Genomic DNA, 22,961 nt, shown 5'->3' with positions numbered 1-22,961 from the left:
ATCACCAGTGACACATGCATGACTGTTCTGTGCATGACTGTTCTATTTCTGCCACCAGTGGTACAAGCCACCCAATGGGACACTCAGTGGAATCAATGTGTTTGAAGTAAGGGAGGAACGTTTTGAGGGGAATTAATGACAATGCATCTTTTACTGTAAATTGTTAAAATTTAAATATTCGCCATATATTTTGATCATATCCTGTACATCTCTGTATTATCACTGTGCATAATCAGTTACAATTAGAAGAATGTCTTTTTGCTATTGATGAAAATGACAAGGCTGTCTTATCAGTGATTTTCTTCTTCATGGTTTGATTTTATAAAGAGTATACTTGTACAGATAACTGGGGAATATTTTTTAAAAACAGGAATGGGTAGTGGGTGTCACATATTTTACACCAAGAATTGACACAAACTCTTGGAAAAAGACATTTTGCTGGTTTCTTCAATAGTCTTCTCTTCTCCATACACATAAGTGTGGGTCTAAATTAACATTGATAGGGAGAATGTCTTTCCGTTCTTTTTTTATGTGTCCCAGAGAATATATGCTTGTCAGTGAGTTTCAGCCATACCTCTTTGAAATGTCAATATGAGAAGTGGGAACTTCCCATGTAGTATATGTTGGACAGAGTCAGTGATACTGAAGAGTTACTAGAATTCCCATTTAGAGCCTGATGACCAAAATATGCTTGCTTAGCAATGATTAGAGGGAAGACTTAAATTTCTAAAGAAAAGACTTATGGTATTCCTAAAGCATCGATTATTTTGAGTTTTTAAGTTATATTCTAACCAACTCATTCTTCCCCCACTCTCCTTAAAGAACTTTTAAAGTCCTTTAAGTCAATTTGTATACTATATTTATGTGTATTTGGGATTTCACCTTTTTTTGAATTATATTTTTGATGCTGGAGAATTGAGCCCAGGGCTTCATACATGCTAAGTACATATTCTACCACTGAGCCACACCCCCAGCCTACCCATTCATTTTTAACAGATTGAGTTTTAATTTGAAAATAATTGCTGGGTGTCTTATCTGGATGATCATGAGCCAAGAATTACTGTTCAGTTTATCAGGCTTCTTAGGATTAGAAATTCTCTAAATTTATTTTTACAGGCTTAAGAACTCAAGCTATGTTTAAGTCGAAGGAACTGGTTGCTGACAGAGAGCTTGTTAAACCCCAAGAGCTCAGTTTAAATATAAATGGGAATGACTGTGGACTAAGGTAAATTTAATGGCTGGCTGAAGACAAGAATATTAATGACATAGATATTCACAATGTATTTGGTATACATTCGTAGCTCTATATTCATTATTGCTGTTTTCTCACCATATGAATAAATTGTCATAAATTTCTGAAAAATATTGAAAAGTCTAAAGGAAAAAAATCATTCATAATCCTAACTCTCAGAGATAATTATGTGAACAGTGTTTTTGCATTTTTCTTTATATATTATATTCTAAATTCTATAGGGATTATGCTTAAGAGAATTTTATTTGTTACTTTCTTCGATCAGATTTCTCATTAAATACTTCATTAAAAAATCTATTAATTCTTGGGCCGGGGATTTAGCTCAGTGGTTCCGCCGCCTGCTGCTCAAGCGCAAGGACCTGAGTTCGATCCCCGGTACCAAAAAAAACCCCCAAAAAACCCAAAAAATCTGTTAGTTCCTTCATTCAACAAATACTTTTTGTGTGACAACTATGCACCAATATTTATCTATTAGACTGTTATTGGATAATACAGGATTTTTGTATTATAAATTGTACATTGAAGGAAATTTCTCTAAATAAATTTTTTAATTTACTTATTTCCTTGGTATATATTACTATAAATGGAATCACCAAAGTGTATGAAGTATATATTAATCTATTTAAGATTCTCAATTTACAAATGACTAGTTGTTTTCTATAAAAAATTTCATACTCTTAATATTATGTTTAAGTATTCTCTTTTTATGAACTTTTAGAAATTTTTGGCCATTATTTTTCACTTTTTTGTCTGTTCTCTTTCTCCCCTTCTTTTACTATTCCAATTACATGTATATTCAACTTGTAGATACTACCTTATAGGTTCCTAAAACTGCCAGTATATTATTGAGTATATTTATTATAACTTCTTTAAAGTAATTGTCTCTTTATTCTAATGCTTAGATCATGTTGAGGCTTGTGTTCTTTAATTAACTTTGCTCTTGTATGTTGGTTGTTTTTCCTGTTTATATGTTCAGAAATTTTGGATTTATCATGGTCATTTTAAATGACTCTGAAATTCAGTTATATTCCCATAAACAGTGTTGACCTTATTGTGCTAGCAGACAGTTAACTTGATGGAACTCAAGCTCAAAGCCACAGGGGCCAGCATGCATGCAGGGCAGGGTCTTTGGGACTAGCTAGACACTGAACAGGCCTAGTGCCTGAGGTTAGGGCTGCCAACATTGTCTGGAATGTACAGAAAGCTTCAGGCATTCAGACTGACCTGGTTCTGGGCCTACTTGAAATGTAGGGCAGGCCTGGAACCTAACAGCTGCAGGAGCTGTCCTGGTACTGGGCAGGCATAGAGAATATCTCTGCAGGTTCCAGCCTAATGACAAGAGGTACAAGGGCCAGCCTCATGCTAGGTATGATTGAGAGCCGGAGCCTGTAGGGGTATATCTGGAAACTGAGTCATTGGGGACTGGCCTGGCACTTGTGTCTGGGCTTCTGGGGCCAGTCTGGTACTGGAGTAGAGACCATGGGGCCACTGATGTGGGCTGGTGGTGAGGAAGGCATAGAGAAGGCAGGCCTGAACCTGAGCAAGAGAGACCCCATCTGACTCCAGGTAGAGCTGGGAAGTTCATATTGAGGGTATCTGCCTAGAAGAGGTGATGAAGGTGTCCTGACTCCAGGTTTTATGAGAGCCTGGGGCAAAGTTCGATGCTTGAATCCTCCTTTTTCCTCCACAGAGAAGGTATCTCTCCACTATTCTGCTTTGAATTAGAGTAGGAGTGATACTGGTAATGTAAAACCATCCTACTTACCCTCTTCAGTGTGTCTTTGCTTATTTCTCTGCTACAACCAGGTGCTATAATCTCTTGCTTGGTTGCATTAGGTCTTATGAAGGTATTTCATACCTGGATACTTCTTCACATTGATGTTTCTGATGTAGGAGGGAGCGCATGAAACTTGCTGATGACTGTCCTCCAAGTGGTTTTGGCTATTTTAGATGTTATTTCTTTTATCTGTTCCTTCTAGCATTTGTATGCATATTTCTGAATAGCTGACTTACATGGTCATTAAGTAATTGACTTTCTGCTGGGAAAGATGATTTAGCTCTCAGTGATAAGTATTTGCTCTCTGTTTCTTCCCTCCTTCTGTAACCTCCCTTTTTTCTTTACTCTCCTGCCTGTCCCCCTGAGTTATGAGATCTACTGTACAACATGGTAACTATAGTTAATAATAATGTAATATTCTTAAAAATTTCTAAGAGAGTATGTCACTTTTAAATAAGTATATAAGGTGATGGATATGTTAATTAGTTTGATTTGATAATTTCACAATACATACATATATCAAAACATACTATATATCATAAACATATACAGTGTTTGTCAACTTAAAGCCTTATTTAATTCCTATGTACTCATCTATTCATTCACTCAAGTATTTGTAGAGTTTGCCACTATTTGCCAGGCATCTAGACTTTGGGGAAATAGTACTACACAAAACAGACCAAAATGTGGGGCCTTTTAAACTTACATTTTTATGTCTAATCATTTCTAAATCCATCAAGAAAGTATAATTCTCTTAAATTCGGTGCATCACTTACTCTTATCATACTTCATTTTTTTATATCTTATCTTCTTTCCTCCTTTTATGCCTTCCTCCCTCCCTTCCTTTCTTCTTTTTCTAGTATTAGAGATTGAACCCAGGGCCTTCACACTGAGCTACAAACCCACCCCACCCCCCTTTTCTTAATTTTTACTTTGAGACAAGGTCTTACTAAGTTGTCAAGGCTTGCCTTAAACTTGTGAACCACCTGCCTCAGCCTCCCAGAGTGCTATGATTACAGGCGTATGCCACATGTCACCATACCTGGCTCTTTTCCTTTTTTTTTTCTTTTTCTTTCTCTTTCTTTCACTTCCCCTTTGTTTGTTTGTTTGTTTGGGGGAGTGTTACCTGGGAATGAACTCAGGATCTGGTGCTTGCAAGGCAGGTGCGGTGCCACTGAGCCAAATCCCTGGCTCTTCCCTTTTTTCTTCCCCTTCCCCTTCCCCTCCATTAAATTCTGCTGTAGTCCAACTTGTTATCCTTTTTTTGGTTTATACTCCATCTTAATGAAACATGTCCTTTAATAGCTTAATGAAAGAGTACAGAGACAATAATTTTTTGAACTGTCATATTCTGAAAAATATCCTTAGCTAATCTTTACATTTATAGTTTAATTCTTTATAGAATTCTGAGTTGGTAATTATTTTTCCTTAAAAGGGATTAAAGTTGTGTTCCATCATCTTTTCTCCTGTTACCATTAAAAATCTTATGCAATTTGCTTCCTGATTTGCAACCTATTCTCTATAAAATTAGGAGAACCTTGGCTTTTTCTAAATTCTTCTAAAAATTAATACTGCAGTGCATCAGAGAGGCCTTTTTTAAAACTCATTATTCTGAGTTATCAGTGGACTCTTTTAATTTAGAAAACATTCTTCAATTTAGGTAAGCTTTCTTTGTCAATTCTCCAGTCTCACTTTTTATGTTGTGCCCTCCCTGAAACTGTCTTACTCAAATGTTGAAACTCTTGAAATCATTCCTTATTTTCTTATTGTCCTCTCCTTTCATATCTGTCTTTTTTTCCTCTAATTTCTGAGAGATTTCCTGAATTTTATTTTTTAATGCTTCTGTTGAATTTTATTGCTGCTATAATTTTTAACTTCCCAGAACACCTTATTCTCTGAATGTCCCTTTTTTAAAAAATTAGAATCCATTCTTGTTTTATATATACAACATTTTTCTTAGTGCTGAAGGTACTTAGTGTTTGAAATTTCTTCTGTTTCTAGTACAGTGTTTCTATTTTTATTCAAGTTTTGTTTTTCTACAAATGTCTGGTGATCCCTTTATATTTACAAGGAAAATAGTAAAAGCTACTGAAAACTGTCAGTATATGTTAGCAGGATTTGTCAGCTGATAGGCTTTATTGTGAACAGAATTAGCAGAAACCCTGAGTCCTACTACCTGTTACTTCCCATCAGTCTTTAGGGTGGTCACTTCTCCTAGGGATAAATTGTGTGTATGAGAAGGAAGAAGGGATGGGAGCTTTGTATAATCTTGGCTGCTATGTTAGTCAGATTTGTGTCACTGTGACAAAATCAACTTAAAAGGAGGAAAAGTTTATTTTGCCTCATAGCGTCAGAGATTTCAGTCCTTGGTGGGCTAAGTTCTGTTGTTTTGTGGTCTGTGGTGAAATCGGACATTACAGTGTGAAGCACTTGATTCGGAAAAGCTGCTCACCTTATGGTGACCAGGAAGCAAAAACAGAGAAAAAGAAAGCAGATCTCAGTATCCCCTTCAAGGGCATGTTCTTCAATGACGTAACTTCCTTCTACTAGACCCCATCTCCTAAATGTTTCTGCCACCTCCCAACAGGGCTGCAGTTTGGAAACCAAGCCTTTAGCATATGGACCACTGGGAGACATTTAAGAAGCAAACACTAACAGCTTCCAATGTGGGGAGCCCAGTGAAAGAAGAGGAAAAGGACCCATCACTCATTATTATGTAGACTTTGACGAAATCCCCCTTTTAACTGTGGAATCTCTTCCCTCAGCTATATCTGTTGCTCTCAAATCCCAGAATGATTCATTTCCAACCCCTCCCTGGGAGGGAGGAAAAACACCCAGTCTTCACTCCCAGATGGGACAGATGCAGGAGGGCATCTTGTTTTTTTACTGCTCTGCAGACTTTCACCAAACTGTGCTTGCCTCTGTACTGCATTCCTACCTGCCCTGAGCCTTTCAGGAGTTCTCTGGCATGTTTCAACTTACCTTCTCCTTCATCATAGCTAGAAAATATTTCATTTTTTATTTTTGTAGTTGGCCAATTGAGCTTCAACTCATACATCTGCTCTCCATGTTTCTAAAATTTTGTAATATGTGTTATCTTTTGTCTTCTCTTCATTTTTCTGTAGCCACATAGGTTTATATCTTTATTATCCATTTACTATTAGTTTTTAGCATTTCAGGAAAAAAAAAGAGGTGTTTTTTCAGTCACATAAATTGGCTGTCTAATGTTGTTATGAACAATTAAACACTTGGCAGTTTAATAAGTGGAAAGAGAATCCTACTGTGATTTGTACTTTTTCAATATTCAATTCAGATGAACATTTTTCTATGTCTTTATTAACCCTTTGTTTTTCTTCTTTGTAGAACTCCCATTTCCTGGGTGATGCCACATTTTTATATAGGAGAATTATGTTTCTTCTTTAGTTGATATGTAGGAACTTTTTTATATTTGTTTTTCAGATTTTTTTATTGATGCTATTCATGTTTATCTTTACTTATTTACTTTCTTGCTTGCTCATGGTGTAAGATAATATTCTGATAAGCCCAAAAAAGGAAAATAAAATGTATCCATAATCTTATCTAGAGGTAATCTTAGTATATAACTTCTAAATTTTATTTATGAGTAAATGTGGTGTGTTTATATTATATATTTTATTTCATAATCCATCTTAAAATATTTTTGATTAAAAGTCATCTTAAAATATTTTTTTATTAAAGGAGGTCACAGGCCAAGGAATATAAGTAGTAAACTGGGAACAGTCCTCAGCTGACAGCTAATAAAGAAATAGGGACCTCAGTCCTTCTACTGCAAGGAACTGAAATCTGCCAACAACTCAAATGAGCAAGGAAATGATTGCTCCCCTAAGGGGCTCCAGAATGGAACACAACCCTGCCAACACCTGGATGTTAGCCCAGTTAGCTCAGTGAGACCCTTGTCAGACTTCTGACTTACAAAAGAGTAGAATTATAAATTTTTGTTAAGCCAGTTTCTTGTAGCAGCAATAGAAAATGAACACAAATGCCAACCCCTTTCTTATTAAAAATGTATAATAATCTGTGGTCTATATATACACCATAATTTATCTACTATGTTTTCTACTGCTGAGTATTCAAGGTGTTTCACCTTCTTTTATACTAAAAAGAATGTAATAATGAGTGACTATCCATATATTTTTGTTTTCTGGTACTGTATTAGTGAGCTTTCCATTGCTGGGACAAAATACCTGCCATACACAGCATACAGAATGAAAGATCTATTTTGAATCACAATTTCAGACATTTGCTTCTGATTTCAGAGTCCATGTTTGACTGCCTCCAAGCCAGAAACATCATGGTGAAAGGGGATGGTAGAAGAAAGCTACTCACTGCATGGCAGTCAAGAATCAGAGTGAGAAGGAAAGAGTCAGAGAAGAAGGAGCGAGGCACAAGATATACCCTTAAAAGCCACATCCCTAGTGATCTGCCTTATCTAATTAGGCCCCACCTCCCAATAGATCCTTTGAGCTATGAAGTATTTGTAGATCAATTCACATAATGTTAGACCCTTTATTATCCATTTAGTTCTATAAATCCCATCAGCTTGCAACCAAGACTTCAACTCAATGAGGCTTTTAGGGGAACATTTTGGATCCTAACCATAATTGGTACTTTTAATTTATTTCCCCAAAAGTGAAGTTGCTAAGTCAGAGGTTATTTTTACAGAAGATATTTTGATATAATTTATTAGTCAGATTGTAATAGACCATGCTAATTTTTCCTCCCAAAAGATTGTAGCAGTTCACATTTGTGAATGTTTTCATCACTACTTGTCGAATGATGGTGTAGTGAGTGCTTTAGAAACTAGTACTGCAGTTGAAGAGTTGGACATGCATGGGCATCTGGGCATGGATACCCTAAGTTATGACAAAATTAAGGTAAAAATTATACACTGTTTCCAAGAAAATTTCCGAGAATGCCTCTGATAAAATGATTGAGCTTTTAAAATATTATTATGCATCATGAAAGTTTGAAAAAACTGGTAATGGTTTTTAAAGTCTGGCAGTCATTGAAAAGCCAAGAATTCTCACTCAACAACTCTTGAATTATTTTTTTAATATGAGATTAAAAGAGATTAAAGACAATATGTCTTTAATCTCTTTTAATTCGAAGTCTCCTTGATTCATTTGGGTATGGAAATGATACTGTATCTACTTACCCAAGGAAAAGGTACAGATAGGTCAGAGGAGAGCACTGTACCGCCCTGAGCAGTCTTTGTAGACTTATTCAAATTAGAATGCCTGCTGATTTTAGAACATATAATCAAGAATTGTTATGAGAATGACCTTCTTTCTACCTTGCAAGCTCTTTGACTTTAATAGGGAGAATTCCCTAGGTAAAATTTAATTTTAAGCTAAATTTTGTTTATTTGGAAATTTAAATTATCCTAGTTTTAAAAATACTCTGTGTATTTAAAATATTAAACTTACTCAAGTGAGGCATTAAGAATTTGGAGATAAAATAAATGAGATAATGAGAAAGTGAAAAACATATTTTTTTATAATTAACAGCTCATTTTGAGTTAATTATATACAATTACCAAAATCTAATTGCAATTTATTTTCTATTATCTGTGGGAAGAATCACAGGCAAGGGAGCTTACACTGCTGCCTTCCTGCATAAGTGCTATAGAATGAAAATAAATAATAAGGGAGCCCTTAATGACAAATCAGAGCAAATAGTAGGGCACAGCTGAGCCAAACCATTGGAAGGTAATTATCACATGAAAGATGGTAATGACTTAAAAACTCACAAACAACTCTGATTGTTTATAGGTCCTCTGGTTTGCTTTTTAGTTATTTGGTTTGATGTTTGTTTATTGGCTGTGGGAAAAGGACCTTTAGAAATTTACAGTTTTGTATTTGTTCAGACTCCTAATAACTGATCAGTTTGTACTTTCAAGTAATACTGAGCAATTTAACAAAATATTATTAAACACTTACTATTTAAAATTAAATAAGTATACATACTTATTTACATACTACATACTGCAAGAGATATAGGGAAGCCACTACCCCCAAGTACTGTACTAGTAGAGTAAGCCAAATATACAAATATTTATCATTTATATGGAATATCAGAGCTATGAAAGAAGCAAAAAGAAGAGATTCTAAAAGAGCTACTAATTGAGATGAATCCTAAAATATAAATTTTGGATAGGCCAGGGATAGGGACCTATGCACCCTACCTGAAACAGATACACATTACCTATGTGTGTGTGTACATACATCCATACATTTGTGTTTTTCTGGTGGAAGGAGAGGTAGACAAAGTCTGAGTAAGGAAAGAAAATCACACAGCATGTGTGAGGAACAGCAGTATATTTCAGCTTAACAATAAGAATAATGGAAAATTTTTTTAAAAATAATAATGGAAAATGAAACTAAAGATTAATAAATAAGATTAGATTATGAAAGGTTTTAAGTAACGGGCCTCAGGTTTTGACCTGGGTGATTGGAAAGGAAAAAACTGATTTTGTGATGAAGGTGATTAATTTGATTTTAAAGACCACTGGAATAAGGGTTGAAATGTCAGGTTTTACTCTTTTCAGTAATTAGCTATGATGCACCTTGCCTGTAAATTAGAGTTACATTGGATTTTTACTAGGAGCTTCTACCATATCTAACAATTGTGATTATTAAACAGGTAAGATTTTAAGGCAAAGCTATCTTCTAGTATGTGGAAATGTGGGTCAAAATCTCCTAAGAGAAAATAAAGCTACAGAGATTTAGATTTAGGAATCATGTACATTTGGGTCACACATAGGAGAATGTAGGTTAATGTCTAAGAAAAAGTTTAGATAAAGAAGAAAACAAAGAAAAGTGTAAATAGAACCTCATATGTGAGAATATGAAAGAATAAATAGAGTGATAATGTAAAAAGTTGACAAAGTAGCCGACAGTGGAGCTTTTTTCCCCTCATATACCAGTCCATTTTGGTTTTTTTTTTTTTGAAGGGGGTGGTATTGAGATTTTTTAGTTTCTTATACATTCTGAATATTAATCCTTGTTAGATGTATAGAATCCCTACTGTATGCGTAACAGATACAATGATAAAACAAATAAGAGCAAATACTATTCAAATCGTATTTGTGAAATCTGTCTTGGTGAATGCCAATATAATTTTTAAAAAATTATATGTAACTAACAATTTAAAAATGAAAATTTAATGGTGTTATACAACTTATTGAGCCAACTTTTACATTTTTCATTGTAAGCAGTCAGGGAGGTGGTTAACACATCACCAGTCTGGTGGCTGTTCTCTGCTTTAGCCTGGCCTTGCATAACCTTCAGGAACAACGTTTCATTCTTATGTTCCATTTCAGAGCACGTCACTTTTCTACCATTACCACAAATGCTGATTTTAAAATGATAACTAATAGACTGAAGTGTAAGGCTATTTATGGCTCACTCAAGCTGTTGTCTATACATGATTTGTTACTTTGCAAATTGGTGACACTCAAATAGGAAAAGAAAACCCACTGTCCCCTCATATCTGGCATAGCATGTCCTTAGAATTGGCTTCTTCGTGTGGAGTATCTTAAATCTGAATAACTTTTTAATCAATTTGTCATCTTAATACAAAAATTATGAGGTCAGTATTTTCTAAAATGGCAGATTAGATTTTTAAGTATGTTAGATTACCCACCTGCATAGCCTTTTCCCAGGGTCTAGTTTATATGTGTATGGAAATAGAGAAGAGGGAACATCATTGATAGAAATTAGAGAAATTTCCACACAGAACTTGAGAAAACAATCTAAAAATTCATTTGGAAAAATAAGAGACCTAGAATAACAAAGCAATCCTAGGCAACAAAGACAAGGTAAGGGGTATCCCCAACTTGAAACTGTACTACACAGCTACTGTGATAAAAACAGCATGGTACTGTCAAAGAAACAGACCTTAGGATCAGTAGAATAGAATAGAAGATGCATAAACAACTCCAGAAATCCTCAGACACCTCATCTTTGACAAAGGAGTCAAACACCCTCACTGGAGGAAAGACAGCCTCTTTAATAAATGGTGCTGGAAGAACTGGGCTTCAACTTGCCAAAGATTAAATTAGACCTATATCTCTCACCGTGCACTAAACTAAAATCGGAATGGATTAAAGATCTAAATATTAAAACAGAGACCCCTTGCTCACTGCATGCACCCGCACACACACACATGCCTGGGTGTCTCAGACCTCTGCGTTTCAACTTCCTTGGCTCATCCCCTTTGAAGGTTACTGTCCCAGAGGATGAAAGCTTGGCCTGCCAGTTGGTGGAGCAAGGCTATGGGGGGACTGGAGAGATTCTGAAAAGAGAAGATTTTGAAGCAAGGAAGGCAGCTATAGAGATAGCAAGACTAGCTGAAAGAACTCAGAAAAAGCAGAGGAAGCTTCCAGGTCAACATGACACAGCTCCCAGCACAGAGGAGGCTTCCGGGTCAGTGTCCTGCAGCTCCCAGTGCAGAGGAGGCTTCAGGGTCAACGTGCCACAGCTCCCAGCGGAGAGGAGGCTTCCAGGTTGGTGTGCCACAGCTTCCAGCACAGAGGAGGCTTCCAGGTCAACATGTCACAACTCCCACCACAGTGGAGGCTTCTGGGTCAATGTGCAACAGCTCCCAGCACAGAGGAGGCTTCTGGGTCAGTGTGGCACAGCTCCCAGTGCACAGTAGGAGGCTTCCAGGCCAACCTACCACTGCTCCCAACACAGAGGAGGAGAGCTGCGCTGGTGCTAGCAGCACCCGCATCCCAACCCTGTCGAAATGAGAAGACACATAAACAAGTCTCAGAACCAGACTTCCGTAACACCTACAGCAACCCCAAAGGGAAACGAGATGGAACACTCTGATACTCAACCACCTGGACTCCCTAAATTAGCAACAAAAGAGGATCTGGAAAAAATAAAATCAGAAATAATTTCTCACATAACAGCAGAAATTGTACCCATAGTGCAAGACATGATTAATAAATGTAGAGAGGACACAGATAAAAAATAGAGGAGCTGAGGAACATGATGGAATCCCAACATAGGAAACAAATGGAATCCATAAAATAGATTCAAACAGATTTTCAGTAGATTAAAAACTCCACTGAAACTCTGTGCAGCAGAATGAGCCAATGTGAGGACAGAATTTCAGATAAAGTAAGATTGCAATTAGTGACCAGGAAAAGAAAAATTGCTTTAAAATTGTAAGAGACCATGAGAAATCAATCCAGCAGCTGCTAGATGATGCAAAGAAGAATAACATAAGACTGATTGGAGTCAATGAAGAAATGAGTGCAGATGAGATTAAAAAAAAAAAACTGTTCCCAGAAGTGATGGCAGAAAACTTCCCAAGCAGGGGAAAAGAACTTGACATACAGATAAATGAGGCATATAAGACTCCAACTAGCCTTAATCAAAAAAAAATCTACACATAGGCATATAATTATTAAGATTCCAGAAACCTATCAGAAGAACAAAGTTCTATGAGCAGTTAGAGAAAAGAAACAAATCACATACAAAGGAAAGCCCATCAGAATCACAGCAGACTTCTCAACACAAACCCTCAAGGCAAGAAGAGGTTGGAGTGATGTATTTCAAGCCCTAAAGGAAAACAACCTCCAACCCAGATTGATGTACCCTGCAAAACTATCTTTCAAAATTGATGGTGAAATAAGATGCTTTCTTGACAAAGAGCACCTTAGGAACTTCATGAACACCAAACCAGCACTCCAAAAAATTTTAGAAAAAATCCTAGGAAAAGACAATCAGTATCACAACCCCAGAAAGCCCAACAGAATGAATCCACCAAGCACGACAAAAAATTAAAAGCAAAGGGGGAGAATCCAACAAAAAGTCATGACAATGATAACTCAGTACGTATTAGTTATAGCCATCAATGTTAATGGTCTCAACTTACCAATCAAAAGAAATAAGACTGGCAGAATGGGTCAAGAAGCAAGATCCAGCAATATGCTGCATACAAGAAATACACTTAATTCAAAAAGAAATTCATGGACTGAAAGTTACAGGGTGGAAAACAATACTCTGTGCAACAGGAACCAGAAAAAAAGCAGGAGTAGCTATCCTCTTTGCAGAGCAAGTGGATTTCAAACCAACACTGATTAAGAGAGACAAAGACAACACTACATCCTTGTAAACGGAACAATCCAAGAGAAAGAGATGACAATCATAATTATCTATGCACCCAACACTAGTGCACCCAACTATATAAAACAAATAATAACAGACATGAAAAATTTTATATATTTTTATATGTTTTCTTCCCACATTGTACATTGTCTCTTAGCTCTGTTGGTAGTTCCTCTTGCAGTCCGGAAGCTTTTTAATATGATGAGATCCCAGTTGTTGATTTTTTGTGCTAGTTCCTGTGCTACTGAAGATTTGTTCATAAAGTCTTTTCCTATGCCAGTGTCATCAAGAGTTCTACCTTACTTATCTTCCAGCAAGTTTAGTGTTTCTAACATAATATTTAGATCTTTAATCCACTTTGATCTTAGTTTAGTGTGCAGTGATAGGTATGGGTCTAGTTTTAATTTCTGACAGGTTGAAATCCAGTTTTGCCAACACCATTTATTAAATAGGCTATCTTTCCTCCAATGAGGGTGATTGGCTCCTTTGTCAAAGATGAGGTGACTGAGTATGTCTGGAGTTGTTTCTGCACTTCTAATCTATTCCAGTGATCTTTGGCTCCTTTGTCAAGATGAGGTGGCTGAGTGTGTCTGGAGCTGTTTCTGCATCTTCTAATCTGTTCCACTGATCCTCAGGTCTGTTTCTTTGCCAGTACCATGTTGTTTTTATCACAGTAGCTTTGTAGTATAGTTTCAAGTTGGGGATTGTGATACCCCCAGCCATGTCTCTGTTGCCTAGAATTGCTTTTGCTATTCTAGGTTTTTTCTGTTTCCAAATGAATTTTTGGATTGTTTTTTCTAGTTCTGTGAAGTATATTGTTGGAATTTCAATTGGCATTGCATTGAATCTATATAGTAGTTTTGGAAGTATGGGCATTTTCACTATACTGGTTCTTCCTACCCAGGAACAAGGGAAATCTTTCCATTTTCTTATATCCTCTTCAATGTCCTTCTTCAGAGTGCTGTAGTTTTCAGTGTAGAGGTCTTTTGCTTCCTTTGTTAGGTTGATTCCTAGATATTTCATTTTTTTAGATGCTATTGTAAAAGGAATTATTTCCTGAATTTCTCTCTCAATGGGTCTGCTATTTGCATATAAAAAGGCTGTTGTTTTTTGAGTGTTAACCTTGTATCCAGCTACTCTACTGAATCTGTCAATTAGGTCTAGAAGACTTTTGACTGAGTTTTTTGGGTCTTCTATGTAAAGTATCATATCATCAGCAAATAATGACAGTTTCGCTTCTTCCTTTCCTATCTTTATTCCTTTTATTTCTTTCTCTTGTCTAATTGCTGTGGTGAAAACTATAGCACTTTGAAAAGAGAGATTGAAGATGATATCAGAAAATGGAAAGACATCCCTTGCTCCTGGGTAGCAAGGATCAACATAGTGAAAATGGCCATATTTCCAAAACTGCTATATAGATTCAATGCAATCCCAATTGAAATCCGAGCATCATACTTCATGGACAATCCAAAAATTCATTTGGAGCAAGAAGAGACTCAGAATAGCAAAAGCAATTCTAGGTAACAGAGTCATGGCAGAGGGTATTACAACCCCTAACATGAAAGCTACTGTGATAAAAACAGCATTGTACTGGCAAAGAAACAGACCTGAGGACCAGTGGAACAGATTAGAAGATGCAGAAACAGCTCCAGACACACTCAGCCACCTCATCTTGACAAAGGAGCCAAACACTCTCACTGGAGGAAAGATAGCCTCTTTAATAAATGGTGCTGAAGAAATTGGGTTTCAACTTCCCAAAGACTAAAACTAGACCTGTATCTCTCACCATGCACTCAGCTAAAATCAAAATGGATTAAAGATCTAAATATCAGAACAGAAATGTTGCACCGGCTGGAACAGAGGTTATGTAGAACTCTTGAAGACATTGGTGTAGGAAAAGATTTTGTGAACAACACCTCAACTAGCACAGAGAATCAACCACTGGGATCTCATCTTTTTAAAAAGCTTCTACACAGCAAGAGAAACCATCAACAGCATGAAGAGACAACCTACAATTTGAGAAAAAATTTTTACCAACTGTCCCTCAAAGGTCTACTATCATGAATACATGAAGAACTTTAAAAAAATCAGACCACCCAAATTTAAAGACCCAATCCAAAAATGGGCATCTGAACAGTTCTCAGACAAAGAATTAGAAACAGCAAATAAACCTGAAAAAAAAAATGTTCTACATCGCTGGTCATCCGAGAGATGCAAATTTAAACAACACTGAGATTCCACCTCACTCCAGAAAGTATGGCTGCTATCATGAAATCAACCAATAACAAATGCTGGCAGGGTTGTGTGGGAAAAGAAACCCTCCTCCATTGTTGATGGGAGTGTAGACTGGTGCAACCACTGTGGAAATCAGTATGGAGATACCTCAAAGAACTAGGACTGGAAGTCCCATTTGACCCAGCTATTCCCCTGCTGGGTATATTCCCCAAAGAATTAAAAGATTCATACCACAGTGATATATGTCCACCCATGTTCATAGCAGCATAGTTTGTAGTAGCTAAAACTTGGAAGCAGCCCAAGTGCCCATCAACTGGAGACTGGATAATCAAAATGTGGGTTTTTTTACTAAAGTGGAGTACTACCAGCCATAAAAAATGAGAAATTATAGACATTTATACCTAAATGAATGCACATTGAGCCAATACTCTTAAGTGAAATAAATAGGACAGACGTGTAAATACCGAAGAGTTTCTCTACTGTGAGAAACTAAAAGTGTAAATCAGGACTAAAAAGTATAATAGATAATGTGAAATAGGAAGAAAAGGGGCAAAGGGGATGGGGTAGGGGAAAGGAAAGAAGGGAATGGAATTAATATGAGAAAATAAAAAAAGGAAACAAATTATCTGTAAATAGGGAGGGATGGAGGGGTTGAAGGGAGGGCAGGGGAAGTGGGAAAAAATAAGAACGGAGAGAGATTATGTAAAAGTGCAAATTTCCATTGATGAATGTCATTATATTGTATACCTAAAATGTACCAATAAAAGGATATACAGTTCAATAAATAAACAAATATTAAAACAGAAATGCTGAACCAGCTGGAAAAGAGGTCAGGTAGAAGTCTTGAAGACACTGGCGTAGGAACAATTTCATGAACAAAACTTCAGGTCCACATGAACTAGCACAAAGAATCAACAACTTGGATTTCATCTTATTAAAAAGCTTCTGCACAGCAAGAGAAACCACCAACAGAGTGAAAAGACAACCCACAGTGTGGGAAAAAATATTTTCACCTGCTATTCCACAGACCAAGGGCTACTATCTAGAATATATGAAAAACTTTAAAATATCAGACCTCCCAAATTTAAAGACCCAGTCCAAAAATGGGCATCTGAAATGAAAAGACATTTTTCAGACAAAGAATTAGAAACAGCAAATAAACCTGAAAAAATGTTCAACATCACTGGTCATTCAAGAGATGCAAATGAAGGGGTGGGGGATTTACCTCAGTGGTTTAGCTGTCTGCTGGGAAAGCACAAGGACCCAAGTTCGATCCCTGGTACCAAAAAAAAAAAAAAAGAGATGCAAACGAAAACAAAGCTGAGATTCCCCTCATTCCAAAAAGAGTGGCTGCTATCATGAAATCAACCAATAACAAATGCTGGCAGGGCTATGGGGAAAGAGGAACACTGCTCCACTGCTAGCGGGAGCATAGACTGGTGCAACCACTGTGGAAATCAGTATAGAGATACCTCAAAAAACAAGGATTGGAGGTCCCATTTGACCCAGCTATTCCCATGCTGGCTGTCTTCCTAAAAGAATTAAAAGAATTATATCATGGCAATATATGTGCACTCATGTTTATAGTAGCACAGTTTGTAATAGCTAAATCTTGGAAACAGCCCAATTGCCCATCAACTGTAGACTGGACAAAGAAGATGTGGGGTTTTTTTGTTTTTTTTTTTTTATAAAAACCAATACTAAGCCCTAAAGAAAGATAAACTAGAGACTTTTATAGCTAAATGGATGCACATTGCAGCTATCCTCTTAAATGAAATAAATAGAACACACTTGTAAATAGCGAATAGTTTCTCTGGTGTGAGAAACTGAAAGTGTGAATAAGGATCAAAATGTATCATAGATAATTTGAAATAGGAAGAAAAGTTGCAAAAGGGAAGAGGAGGTTGGAAGGGTAGGGCAAAAGGAAGAAGGGAAAGGAATAAATATGAGAAAAGGAAAAAATGGATACAAAGTCTTTATAAATAGGGAGGGGTGGAGGGGTTCAATAGAGGGCAGGGGAATGCGGAAAAATACAAGAACCAAGAGGTATCATGTAAAGTTACAAGTTCCCAATGATGAATGTCATCATATTGTATACCTAATATGTATCAAGAAACTTAATAAAAAAAAAGAAGAGAAATTTCCAGAAGAATATTGCTGTTGCCACTTGTAAAATAAAAGGGCTAGATAATAAATTATAAACATTTACACTTTATCTGCTACACATGAATGGATTTAATAGTAGTGTTCTTAGCTTTACCATACTTTCACAAATCTTTTTGAAAACAATTTTCTTCTTAGCCAATAATTAGTGGGATTGAGGAATTAGAAGTTTCATGGCCACTTGAATCTGCTTGCTTGATAACCTCATTCCTAAATTTATTTGTAATGACAATGGTTTCTTTTTAGGCAGTAACTGCCTATTCTGCTCTAATTTGAAACTTATATGTTCTTGTCACAATATGGAAAAGAGATGGCACCTCAGATAGTGAACATGAAGGAGATGGAAACAGTAGACTTGAAGATGTCAACTTTAAGGTGTTTTTAAAAAATCAGTTATTTCTTGTCATGTTTTTTGTATGTCTTAATAAATGGAGATTAATCCAAAACCTACAACTTTCAGTGACTGTTCATGGATATTTGATAAAATATATAAAAAAGAATTTTTATGAAAGGAACCTATACACATTGTGGTATTTTATTTATACAACTGAAATGTTATATATATTTTTCAGTAGAAGGAAGGAGTAAGGACTAAGGCAAAATGGATGGAAGCCAAAATCATTTTACAAAAAATTTTCATGTTGGCACATAAGACTTTATATGCCTATAAATGAATAGAGGTGGCAAGGTAAAAAATAGTGATTATTAAGTCAGTTTACTTATTCTTGTTTTCATAAGTCCCAGGAGTTCCCTCTGGAAGGATATAAAATTTTTACATGCCATAAAAGATTTTCATTTTTAACTAGCAATATCTTCAATTTACTTTTCTAAATACCTGAAGATAGTTTAAAAATTGATATTTCTATTCTGGATAACTGAATACGCACAATAAACATAAAAGCACAAAACCATAAACAAATGCATTCCTTAATAAATAAGTACATTCTTTTATTTACGGAAATATTGAGACTTTAAAACTTCCTGGGTGGATAGGATAGCTGAAGATTTACTTGAAAATAAGATGAAAAGAGAAAGGCCTTGTTTCTGACATACATTGTGATCATAAAATGTATTATAGTTAGGATCTTGAGTGGTCTATAGTGGTTTGTTGCAGGTGCCTACTTCCAAAAAACCCACTATGAGATATGAAACAGTGCTAACTTTTGATAATCCTACAGAGAAAATTTTATATCGAAGTCTCAACTCATTTGTTTCTCACATTTCTCCTATGGTGAAAAGGATTGATTTCCACATTGCTTTTGCTAGCTGGCATTTTATACTTTGGTACTCATTGTTTGTAAGCCTTAATTCTTTAACCTTGAATCTGAGCACTAGGCTATTTGATGGAAAGAGAATCTTTCTTTATGTCACGTAGCATTTGTAGAGTATTGTATTAGTGTCAACCAGAGAAACAGAGCCAGTAGGAGATAGATATTATAAAATGTAATCCAAGGAATTGACATACACAGTTGTCAGGGCTGGCTAAGCAAGTCTAAAATCTATATGGCAGGCTGTCAGGAAGGGCAGGCTAGAACTCAGGAACAAGCTGAAGCTCCAAATCATAGAGGGAATTTCTTCTTTTTCAAGAAAGCTTCATTCTCCTTTTATACCTTTTCAAGAAATTGAAGCAGCCCCATCTAGATTGCCTAGGATTTCATGTACTTTAATTACATCTACAAAATACCATCCCAGTAACACCTACATTAGTGTTTGATTTAATTAACTGAGCACTTTAGCCTGACCAAGTTAACACATGAAAAAGACCACTGCAGCCCCCATACCTTGTCAACTTGGCATCCATATACATCTTCATAAACTATACTTAACTTCTGTCTAAATAAGGACAGTTAAAAATGTCATACTGCCACCTAACATGATACAATTAAAAGCAAGCTAACACTTTTTCCAGAGGAGAGCACAAAGCCTTGATTTTCACTCTTTTTGATATCTTTCACTAAAATGCTGAGATGTAAAATTAATCTTTAATGCATCTTATCTTAGATGAGAAAAGGCTAAGAAAGGGAAGAAAACAAAACAATTTGGTTAATATACCTATATCAACATATTCAGAACAAAATAAAGTAATAGTAACTATTACAGTCTGCATCTCTGCAACTGGCCACATAACCAGTATTTATAATTATTTTCTCCTAATACCTATTTCATATATACCAACAGCCACTTTAGTGGTTCTTTTTTCATTGGAGTGACCCAAACCTTCATTCCTAAAGGGACTGGGCCAGTCAGTACTACTCCTGCCTGAAATAGGTTTTTGAAGTTTCCCATTCATTTTAATCACAAGACAGTACCTTCTGTATTCTAGACATACTTTTCCATTGTGTAATAACAGCCTGCTTCTCTCTTGGCAATCATGATCATTCACCGCAGCTAATAAAGCAACTCCTTTTTTCCTATTAATTCAAAAGTGTGAATTGCCCAAAGTGTCCAGGTAGCATTCTCAGCCTCTACTTCAGAAGAATCATTGTGTTTCCTGGCAGAAGCATCCCTCCCTTCAGAACTAAGACAAGCCTAAAGTCACTGAAAAGGAAAGAGAAACAAAAATTTGTCTAGTGGATCCCTCAAGGTAATAGTAAGTGGAGCCATTCCCATTTCTACCCATTGAACCCTAGCTATAGAATAAATAGCAGAGTATATTGGAAAATGATTTAGAGCATAATAGAGGATCTTCCCTGGTCCCTCAAGATATTGTCACCTAGTTAACACTGTAACTGAATCTTCAGAAAGGCCATTTCACTGTTTTCTAAAGACGGCTGCTCTATGACGATGGGGCATATGCTAAGTACCAGTGAATTCCCTGTGCATGGGTGAGTTGCCATACTTCATTTCTGTGAATTAAGTTTCTTAATCAGACTCTGTGTTGTGTAAACTACCATGGTGGTAGAGAAGGCATTCTATAAGCTCATAGGGGGGAGTTTTGGCAGAACTATTGGGTACATAACAGGAAAACTCACTATCCAGAGTAAATGTCTGTTCCAGTGAAATACACCTGCAGGCCTATGATTGCTACTGACACCTACAATCTACCAGTTTTAAAAAGACATAGAGGAAAGTTATAGATATACAATGGGATAAAGCTAGAATTAATGGTATGATGCTAAATGAGAATTGGAGACACTGCACATATTCGCGTTTATGTATTGCCTTAGTCTGCCTATGCTTCCATGACCAAAATAAAAAAAAAAAGACTAGTAGCTTAAACAACAGAAGTTTGTTTTCTGAAAGCTTTGAGGCTAGAAGTCCTATATCAAAGTGCCAACATTGTTGCTTCTTGTTGGGACTCTCCTGACTTGCAGATGTCCACGATCTTGCTGTGACCTTACATGGCACAGAGAAAGAGAGCTCTGTTGTCTTTTTGTATAAGGGCTGTATGCAACTTCCCCATAACTTCATCTGAACATACTTACCTCCCAGGAGCCCTATCTTCAAACACCATCACATTGAGGGTTAGTGCTTCAACATGTGAATTTAAGAGTGACACAATACAGGCCCTAGTATGTCTGTATAAAATAATCTTGCCTATATACAAGATAAATACAGATGTGGGTTGGTAAATATATTTCCTAGCTTTGTCTCCTGAGTGGTCCTAGAAGGACCAATGAGTTCACCCAGCACCCAAATCTTGGTTTCTAAACACCATTCTCCAATAAAAAAAAAACAAAACTCCTAAGCGAAATGGCTTATTGTAGGGATGGCACAAAGAAAATGAAACATACCCATGGCACCAGAAACCAATGAAGTGCTCAAAACTCAAAAGGATTGAGGAATGTCAAAGAGAGCCAACCCAAAAGCTGCCAGCCTGTGGCCAAAATTAGAACAATTTAAGCAACAAAGTAATTGTATAATACTGAGTTACAACCCAAAGTATAAAATAAATATACATAAATCCATATGTATGTAAATAAACAATTGAATAAATGAAAAGTATCTTCACTGAGAATTCCAAATCATGTAAGTAAATACTATGCCCTCTAGAAGGAAGAGCTTAATCTCTACCCCCCTTGAACATGGTCTATACTTGGTACCTCACACCCAAGAAAGAAGGTATGAAAAGGAGAGAAATCCTAAGTGGAGAAATCTAGCAAACACTAACTTAATCAAATGATTGAGGTCAGTATCACCAATGATTAATCATGTTGTAACATATAACTTGTGGTTTGGATAAGGAAAAACTTCACTTCTAGCTAGAGATTTCCTAAATGTGCTTTTAAATGCTCAGAAAATTATACTTATGAGAAAGTAAGAGATCCAAATTGAGCATTGTACAGAATGCCTGACCATGGAAGACAAGGAAAAACTGAGCACCTGTCATATATTAAAGGAAACTAAGGAGATATGATATCTAAATTCAGTGTGGTAACCTGGAATCGATACTGGAGCAATAACAACAAAGGCGTAGTGTGATAGCTGATGAAATCCAGGGGTCTGGAGTTTAGTTAATAGTCATGTGCCAGTGCTGTTTTTTTAGTTTTGATAAATGTGGTAGCATTATAAGATGTTGACTTTAGGGAAATCTAAAGGAAGGATTATGTAAACCTTCTGTATTATTTTTGAAATTTTTCTGGAAGTCTAAAATTACTGAAAAATAGTTTTCTTTTCAAAAACTGGAAAGTATAAACAGGAATATGCAAATAAATCAGAGGAAGCTTCGAGGTTTTTTTTAAGTTTGTCTTTATTTTACAGTGTACCAAGTGATCTGTGGGTGCTCAGTATGATGTAATGGTAGCTTCACTACTTTACCAATAAGAAAAGGTGGGATTATGAACAAAATTTAGCTGTGCTGAGTTCCAGTGACATTTACTAAAATACGCTGCATGACAAATGTAATGTCAGTTTTTTTGTTATTGTTTGGTTGATTATTCTTTTCCTTGTAAAGCAATATATGGAAGTTATTTTGGCCGAGATTAAATGAGGAAAATAGCACCATTTCCTTAAGCAAAGAAGAGATGAGTAATTACAGTATTTCTATGTCTTTGTGGTTTGGCAAAGGGATTATTTACTCTTCTGTTGCTGTGTTAGTAAGGTGAAGCACAGAAGTGCTGGATGGTATAAGAAAGGAATGGTCCCTGCTGGCCACTGCGGGCAGTAATGGTGACATTATTTGATGTGGCAGGTGTGATGCCTGCCTTCTGATGTATTTGGGTGAGTAGCTGGGAGTTTGGATGATTAAGGGAAAAATAAGAGATTCTTGGTTAAGCTGAAGACGTCATTTAGGAACCAAAAACAAGTACTCTCTTGGACCTTGAGTCACATATTTTCCTTGAAAAGTATAGATTGTCCCTCAAAATTTAATTGGGGGCTATATTATTGAGAGGTGGAGTGAGATGAATATGAGATTTTATTTAATGGCACATTG

At 36.2% G+C, this 22,961-nt stretch overlaps 1 protein-coding gene across 4 annotated transcripts in view; it reads left to right on the top strand.

Moving 5' to 3' along the window:
* Nucleotides 1-22,961, top strand: part of Kiaa1328 (KIAA1328 ortholog) — a 308,994-nt gene that overhangs the window by 183,601 nt on the left and 102,432 nt on the right. Inside the window, exon 8 of one of the 4 annotated variants that reach the window (XM_021236695.2) lies at nucleotides 1,119-1,225. The exons of the other annotated variants lie outside the window; for them this stretch is intronic. Within the exon in view, the coding sequence (XP_021092354.1) occupies nucleotides 1,119-1,225 (107 nt within the window). The remainder of the gene's footprint in view (nucleotides 1-1,118; nucleotides 1,226-22,961) is intronic. 4 annotated transcript variants of the gene reach the window in all.

Source organism: Heterocephalus glaber, unplaced genomic scaffold (assembly GCF_053883595.1).
Source record: "Heterocephalus glaber isolate CG9 unplaced genomic scaffold, H.glaber_assembly_v1.0 deba00000331, whole genome shotgun sequence".
In the NCBI taxonomy this organism is placed as follows: Eukaryota; Metazoa; Chordata; class Mammalia; order Rodentia; family Bathyergidae; genus Heterocephalus; species Heterocephalus glaber.
The sequence above is the reverse complement of the archived record's forward strand: the minus strand, read 5'-3'. Positions and strand labels throughout refer to the sequence as shown.